The sequence below is a fragment of the Lycium barbarum genome, chromosome 12, assembly GCF_019175385.1.
Source record: "Lycium barbarum isolate Lr01 chromosome 12, ASM1917538v2, whole genome shotgun sequence".
NCBI lineage: Eukaryota > Viridiplantae > Streptophyta > Magnoliopsida > Solanales > Solanaceae > Lycium > Lycium barbarum.
Window position 1 is genome coordinate 16,871,054 of NC_083348.1, and position 7,954 is coordinate 16,879,007.

The 7,954-nt window shown below is 35.0% G+C and overlaps 1 protein-coding gene across 3 annotated transcripts; it reads right to left on the reverse strand.

The window, feature by feature from the left end:
- Positions 1–1,565: 1,565 nt before the first annotated feature.
- On the reverse strand, positions 1,566–6,584 carry LOC132622928 (rac-like GTP-binding protein ARAC1). Of its 3 annotated transcripts, XM_060337616.1 has the most exons (8): positions 6,367–6,544; positions 4,870–5,439; positions 3,389–3,476; positions 3,135–3,244; positions 2,996–3,059; positions 2,349–2,413; positions 2,177–2,242; positions 1,566–1,909 (listed from the first exon to the last, which is right to left on the reverse strand). In XM_060337616.1, exons 2-8 carry the CDS (start codon positions 4,966–4,968, stop codon positions 1,808–1,810), a joined length of 594 nt encoding a protein of 197 aa, XP_060193599.1. In that variant the 5' UTR covers positions 4,969–5,439; positions 6,367–6,544; the 3' UTR covers positions 1,566–1,807. The 3 variants fall into 3 exon arrangements, with proteins under 3 accessions (XP_060193599.1, XP_060193601.1, XP_060193600.1); XM_060337618.1 differs by lacking the exon at positions 2,177–2,242 and having other exon boundaries at positions 6,367–6,584; XM_060337617.1 differs by lacking the exon at positions 6,367–6,544 and having other exon boundaries at positions 4,870–5,487.
- Positions 6,585–7,954: the final 1,370 nt, after the last annotated feature.

The window sequence follows — 7,954 nt, forward strand, 5'->3', positions numbered from 1 at the left end:
CGTTACACTCGGATAAGCAATTGGTCCGAATTCATAACGTGCGAACCCCTCCGTATCAATTGCTATGAATCGATTGCTCCGATATTTAAATGATGTCTTGTTCCTTCGGTTATATCTCACAGCGAACTACTTTCGAAATCCACATGTCCACGTCACCTCAAGTCACGTGTAAATATAGAAGTTTTTTACCCTATACAGTTTCAATAGTGAATCACCGAGAAAAAGAGTGGCAAATACTAAATATGATAGCCTCGGCTACTGCTACAAGTCTTTTAACCAATTATAATCTTTGTGCATGACAATGTATAATTTTCTTATACCATTGAGTTGACTTGACTTGCAACATGTAATTATTTATATCAAATATAATGTGGTGACACTAAAAATAGAGTGAATAATTTACAGTAATTATACACGATAATGCAATTATTTACGATGTTAATCAGTGGTGGAGCCATAAATTTCATTAAAGGAATTCAACTTTTTAAAAGATAGGTTATATCAATTTACCTTTTCAAATCAAAAGATTCAACCCTTGTATTTACCATGAGTTTGTTATTTTTGACTTGTAATATACATGTCTAATAAGTAAACATTTTGAACAAGGGGTATTATATGAATTACCTCCTCCTCTATCTATTTAGAAAACCAAAATCCAAAACTTCTTTTAGAGAAAAATAATTCTTTTTTAGAGCGAGTGGTGGGGGGTGGAGGTCGAGTATCGCCGCGAGGATTTCTTTTCCGTATTAGGAGTATTAGTATCTTTGTTCAGTCGCTTATTTTTTAGATCTCTCATATAGCTAGCTTGTTTCTTTCTTTCTTTAATGTCTTTTATCTTATTATACGTTGCTATTATAGTCTATTATTATTGTTGTCTTGGCACCTTCTCTAGAGCTGAGGGTTTATCGGAAAGAGTCTCTCTACCTCCTAAGGTAGGAGTAAGGTCTGCATACAGTCTACCCTGCTCAAACTCCACCATGTGGGTTATACTAAGTAATGTTGTTGTTGTTGGGTGGGGGGTGTCGTGAGGGTGCGTGGTGTAAAAGTCAAACAAAAAAAGTTTTAAAAACATTTTTTTAAGAAAAACTAATATCTTTTTGGAGGGGCACTACAAAAAAAAAATAAGATCTTCGGAGTGGGTCACCTCTCATGAATTATATCCTTTTAGCTTTAAAACTTCACAAACTTCATTCATTTTTCCTTCAAGAAAATATAAGGAAAAGGAGAAATGGCCATTTATGGATTCCAACAAAAAAATATAATAGTGTCATAATACGGCCTAGTTTAGATTTGCTGTTTCATCAATGTGGAAACAGAGTTTTACCCCAAAAGAGCAACTATTGTAAATTGTAAAATATGAGCTTTCCAGAGCACAAAGTACTTTAAAAGAAGAATTTGCAATAAGCAGAAAATGAAGATGCAAGGCAGAAGATTCTAGATTTGATCTTTGGGAAAAAGATTCGGCAAAATTGAACAGCTACAACTAAACATTCCATAGGTTTTAAAATCGAAATAAGAAAGTAAGAATGCTAAACAACATTGCTGAGAGAATTTGTTTTCCTAAATTGATCTTTGAGTCGGTAATACATAAAACAAATCAAAACAGCGAGGACAGAATAGAGCGGCCTAGAGCGTGCTATGAGACTCAGTAACCAGAGATCACAGCAGTACAAGAAATCGAGCCATCTGACACTTCAAGAGATCACCAATAGCTTCTTCCTCCAAGAAAAGGGAAACAGAAACAGATGTGAGGTGGACAGATTACAGCGTGAACTATGGCCAGGAATATCCTCAGACCTACTGTTGATCACAAAATTGAACAGGCCCTTTGAGACTTTCCTTTCTTTTTCTTCGCCTTGGGTGGCTGGAGCACAACTTTAATGGCAGCATCAAAGACTCCTTTTACATTCTGCAGCAACAACATTTCAGATCATATACTTTAAAAAAAAGAGCTTTCTTTCATTTTGGCCCATCGGCCAAAATTAATTACGGGCGCTAGCCAAAATATACAGAACATATACACTGATTATGTATATGATATGTATATTTTTACTTAATATACATTACATATACATTTGCCGGCTATAGAGGGCCCCCTAAAGGTAATTATCCCTTAATAAAATGCACCGAAAAAGATGTTGAACACAAGAAACAAGAAGCTCTAAAGGAAACACACCTCCTGTGTTTTTGAACTACATTCAATGTAGGAAGGTGCATTAATTGTCTTCCTCAGCTCCTCACCCTTTACGTTATAATAAGAAGTAAATTAAATACTAAAATGACAAGCAAGATACACAGCATACTCCACTAAAGCAACTCAAAGGGAGGAAAGTTGCAGTGACCATTACCTGAGCAGTAGTAATTGGCACAGCACCAGGATGGTCAATGAAGAATTGCTTATCATCCCGAAGATCTAAGTTCAATACAGGTGAAAAGTAGGACAAAATATGTATATGAATAATCCTCTCAGAACGAATAAGAAAGGGTATAGCAGAACTAGAAAAAAAAGACATAAAAAGTTTGAAAACAAAACATTAGAACATGAGTACACCTAGCACATAGGATATATACTAATTCTTAAAAGAGAAAAATGGCAGTTTGAAGCATAAACAAAACATGCTGTTGTATTACAACCTACAACCGGAATAGGCATACAAACTAGCAGTAAAAGATAAGAGATGTTACACTTCAAGGAAAACCCCTTGTATTTCGTTTTCTATTTTTTCTTTGGCAAGGATAACTTATTTCCAACTATACTAATGTGTCCTTGTATAGATGAAATAGGTCATTCTTTTTTAGGTGATATAAGCCAGCATTACAACATAAGATGACGATTGCTCCACTATAATGTATTTTCTTGTTTTATACTAAGATAATCAGCTCCTTCTGAAAGATCATTTTAAAAGTAAAATGGAAATATCACAGAGACCATTGACCATAACCTCATGAAGATACACAAATAAACCCAAGATCAAATCGTATGAATAGAACTTACCGAGTTTTGTTCCAACAAGCACTATAGGGACACCAGGGGCATAATGCTTTAACTCAGGAATCCACTGGAAAATAATCAACAAAGCAAAATAAATTTCTAAGAACCAACAACAAAGAGGAAAAAGGAAATGTTACACCACCTTCTTGGAAACATTTTCATAACTGGCTTTACTGATGAGAGAGAATGCCAAAATGAAAACATCAGCTCCACGATAACTCAGAGGTCTTAGCCTATTGTAATCCTCCTGTCCTGTAATATGTATAGACATCATATAAATATGGATTGCAAGCATATTGGTAGTAGCAATATGTGGATAAGAATACATCCATAAATAAATAGAAATTAGAAGCTTTCTGCAAAAATATAAAATAAAGGAGCACAGTAAATAGTTACCAGCAGTATCCCACAACCCTAAGTTGACAGTTGCCCCATTGACAACCACATTTGCACTGAAATTGTCAAACACAGTTGGCACATAATCCTGTCAAACATTGTAATAGACGAGACAAAAAATTGATGTCAAATTTAAGAAAGCAGGATAGCAAAACTTCTCAGCACATAGTACAGTAAAAAGAAAAAATTTGATCATGTGATCGAATTCCCAAAAAAAAAAAAAAAAGGATACACTGCAAGTGATGCCTTATGTGATAACACCATAATTAAGTTGCAACAATGTAAAGTAGCAAAGAGCGAAAGCCATAATATCTGATACGAATGTCACCAAGTTTATCTCGAAAAGCAATCAATTTCGTCATTTTCACCTTGAATTATCATAACTGGATGGGAAAGAGGGCACATAAAGAAAGAGGACACACACGGTATGCCACAAATTTTTGCCTCGAAAAGATCGAAAACAAGACAGAACTGGTACTGCATGACAAGATATTAGTCATATATAAATAACGGGAAAGGTCCAAATATGCCCTTAAAGTATTTGAAATTGAGCAGATATTCGCCTCATTAATAGTTTAGGCCACATATGCCCTTACGTTTATAGTTGGTCCAAATATACCCTTAGAGTATGCGAAATTGAGTTCATATGCCACAAAAACTTTTCCTCGAAAAGAATGAAAACAAGATATGAACGGTAATGCAAGACAAGATACTAAACCGATTCACATGCCTGTGCAGAATTCAAGAGACCCCAATTTCGTCTAGAAAGGAGGGAGTTTAAAAGGTAGCTAACTTAGACATGATTTTAACAGGTAGTTAGTTTAAAAGGTACAGAAGTTGTTTCTTCAATGTGAATTACTATATGTTGCTTCATTTGTTCTGTATCTTGCTATTCTGATGTCTTCGTTTAAAAGTAGGGGTACAGTCTACATATATACTACCTTCTCGAGATCCCACTTGTGGGATTAAACTGGGTATGTTCATAGGCGAATCCAGAATTTCAAAAGGATGGGTTCACCATTAATTATGGGGCTTTTTTATTTCTTTTGCCTTTGGTTCGTAGCTTAGCGCCTATGGGGAGCTCAGGTTCAATCCCAAGACCCTGAGAAAATAAACACAGCCCCTAACCAATGCTCTACTTGGCCTGATTTCACCATGTGTTCCTTTAATTAATATTAGATATATTTTCAGAATTATACACATAATATATCGAGTTTAGTCGAGTGACCATGTGTTCACGTGACCAAAATTTGATACCTAAATTCGCCTCTGGGTATGTTGTTGTTTACCAATATATTCATGAATTCAGGCATGACAAAGAATCAATACTAAAAACAATTGCAAGATTCTTTCCATCCCAAACCAAAAAATTCTTGTCATAAAATTACTGCCGCATTAAATCACCAAAATGAACGTTAGCAAGAACAGAACAACATAACAACAACTATATCCAATTTCCTTAAAAGAAGAAAAAGACAAACCGTGGGGAAAGTATTGCTGGTGTAGGAAATCAAGAGACAAGTCTTGCCAACTGCACCATCACCAACGGTGACACACTTTATGAACCTAGATGCACTCATTTTCTCAGATCTTCAAAGAAGACCTGATTTTTCTTCTATTAATCAAGAAAATGGAATTATGGGCTTTCTCCAATTCCTCTCAATCACACATTTGTGTAGCCAAGAAGAATCACACACACAAATGAAAGAAACAAAGGAGGAAACCCTAACCCTAAAATTCCAAGAAATGGGATTCTCAAAGAAAAATGTAAAGGGAGAAATGGGTTAACAGAGAAATTAAGGGATCAAAAGATGTAGAGACTAGAGAGAGAGAGAAATGCATGAATGAATGGTATAGAGAGTAATATATTTTTTTTAAGCCGGGAAATAATGCCGTTGAAGCGTTCGCTAAAGAAGTGAGTGACCAACAAAAAACTTGTCTCAACGCTTTTCTCGCAAGACATGTGCGGTGCGCCTCAGCTAATTCAACAATGGACCCTTCTCCTTGTTTTGTGGAATCCGACAATCTGTTCTCCACCAACATTCATAATTCTACAAGTTTTAACACATAGTAAGCCCTTAAACTTTAGGATTTTCAAATTAAGTTTTGTTTTAATTTTTTTTTTTAAATTGTGTGTGTTTTCATTCGTCCATTATATAGTTAAGTTAATCACATAAAATATCTCACCTCCTTTAATTATACGCATCAACCTCAAGCAGAAAATATACTGGGTTTTATAACTTATTGAGGCGAATCTGTATAATTAAAGAGATCATGACAAAAAGTTTTTCAAAATTTGAACTGAAGGTATCTATTAAAGCACTTTATTAGAAGTTAAGGTGTTCAATTGAAACATGACTTAGTTCGAACGTCTAAATGGAATATCATCGCAAGTTCAAACGGGTTACCTATGTATTAAGCCATTCAAAACTATTTATTACGTTTTTTTAGAAAAACCGAAAATACTACTTTATCATATCAATTCTTTACCAAAGAAAAAAAAATCAATTATTTTATTACAAGAATGAATGAAGCTTGCTCTAATAGTTTAAAAAAAAACACTTTATTTATGATTTTAAAGTAGGGCAGCTCAATAAATATGGTGGCCTAAAGCCAAAATATATTAAAAGGTCCTTAAACTTATTTCATTAAATTCATACAATAATGAGACACAAAAGAAGCTCACGTGACTTTGATTTAGTGGAGAGAGCACAATGCATCACGTCATAATCAAACTCTCTCCTATAGAAAAATATGATATTTAAGTGGAAAAGGGTAGAGGGGTCAGCCAATTATCCATTGAGTTTCAAGTTTTGCGACACTTACGTCGGGGATTTCTTAGTTAGAAAAGATGGAAATAGAAGAACTTGCTTCTGCTGTATGGATCAATCAAATATATGGCCAAATTAGCTAATTCAGAGAAACTAAGTTGCATTAGAAACGAAGAATATGCAGCTAAGTGGAGAATGGAAGCTTACCGAGCAAGATCACCAAACTAAGGCACCAAGGAGAGATGCAGCTGGAGAGTACATTGACATGGGTAGAGACTCCAAATCATCATTTGCAGAGGGTTATTCAACAAAGAAACGAAGAAATGCAAGAAATCAGTACAGGTGAGATGAAACAAGCACAATCAGAAGAGATTCAACACATGAAGAACAAATTCAGAGCAGGGGTCATACATTTGAAACCTCAAATTGATAGATATGCAAGAATAATACAACCACAAGAGATGATGTTATATCCCGTGTTTTCGTATAATTGGAAATCGTGAAAATAATTAAGACTTGTATGTTACAAGGAAATAATTTGATTTTAGTTAATATGTTATGTTGTTTATGGAAGTATTGGTGCAAAGACCTCGGGGAAGGCCGAGGGCAAAAATTGGGATTTCGAAAATTAGTTTCGGGAATTACAAAACGAGATTTTAGCGAATTGGGCCAAGAAAAATTGAAACAAATAATTGAGGCCCAAGTGTTAGGGGTGGCCGGCCAAAGGCCAAGGCCCAAGCCCCATTTGAGTGGTCATGTGAAATACATGTGACCACTTAATGAATCATGTATATATGCATACTTATCTATAGAACATTCAAGAAAAGGCAAGCAAAACAAAATTGAAGAACACCCAAGGAGGGTTTCGGCCAACTTAGGAAAGAAAGAAAAAAAAATTCCAAGCTTTGATTCTAATCCAAAAATCTTGTTCTTCTCATATTCGTAGTATATTCAAGACGCTCTCCGACGTGATACAATTTATTTGGCGAAAGGATCACGTTTGCGACAAGTCGGATTTTTAAGAAAAAGGTAAGATTTCTATGCTTTTATGTTATGGAATGGATATATATGTTGTAGTGATTAAAGTGGCATGAAGATTATGGAACTTTGTGGTGTTTGTGAGTGGTGTGTGTGTGTGTAGAGGGTGTGTTTGGCCGTGAGCCATGTATTGTGGAAGGCAAGATGAGTTTGATTTTGTTTATTTTGTTAGTTGCGTCGTTGCGACATTTAGGACGTAAATGAATGTTTAACGAATTGAATTGGTATTGGAAATGGTTGCGGATTATTATGGAAAGTATATGACTTTGGTATATTCGTGTATATCCTTGTATGATTATGATATTAAGACTTCAAATGTGAATTATGGTTGTCGCGAATGAATGTGGAATGAAACAATGCGAGTTAGTAAGTTCGTCGTAGTTGTTGACGTTTGGGATGCAATATGGAAAGTAGTGAATTGTTTGAACTTATGTATATTGCTTGGAATATTATTAGCACGTGTTTGAATAATCTTGAATGAGTAAATGAATACAATAATGTGGATGTTAGTTTGGTATTTCAAAGTTTGAATGAAAGTTGTTGATTTATGTAGAAAGAAAGAATATTGACGTTAGACTTATTTTGTTGCGACTTATGATGCTTGTGATGTTTGGGTTGCTGTGTTGATTTTATTGAGCCGAGCTAAGTCTCGGGGGTGTTACATATATAGGGGAAGTGCTGCCGAAATTTCGGTAGACAAAAATGAAGTTAAGGAATTCTTAAGCCTTGAAATCTCTAATTGGTAACTTTGACCATT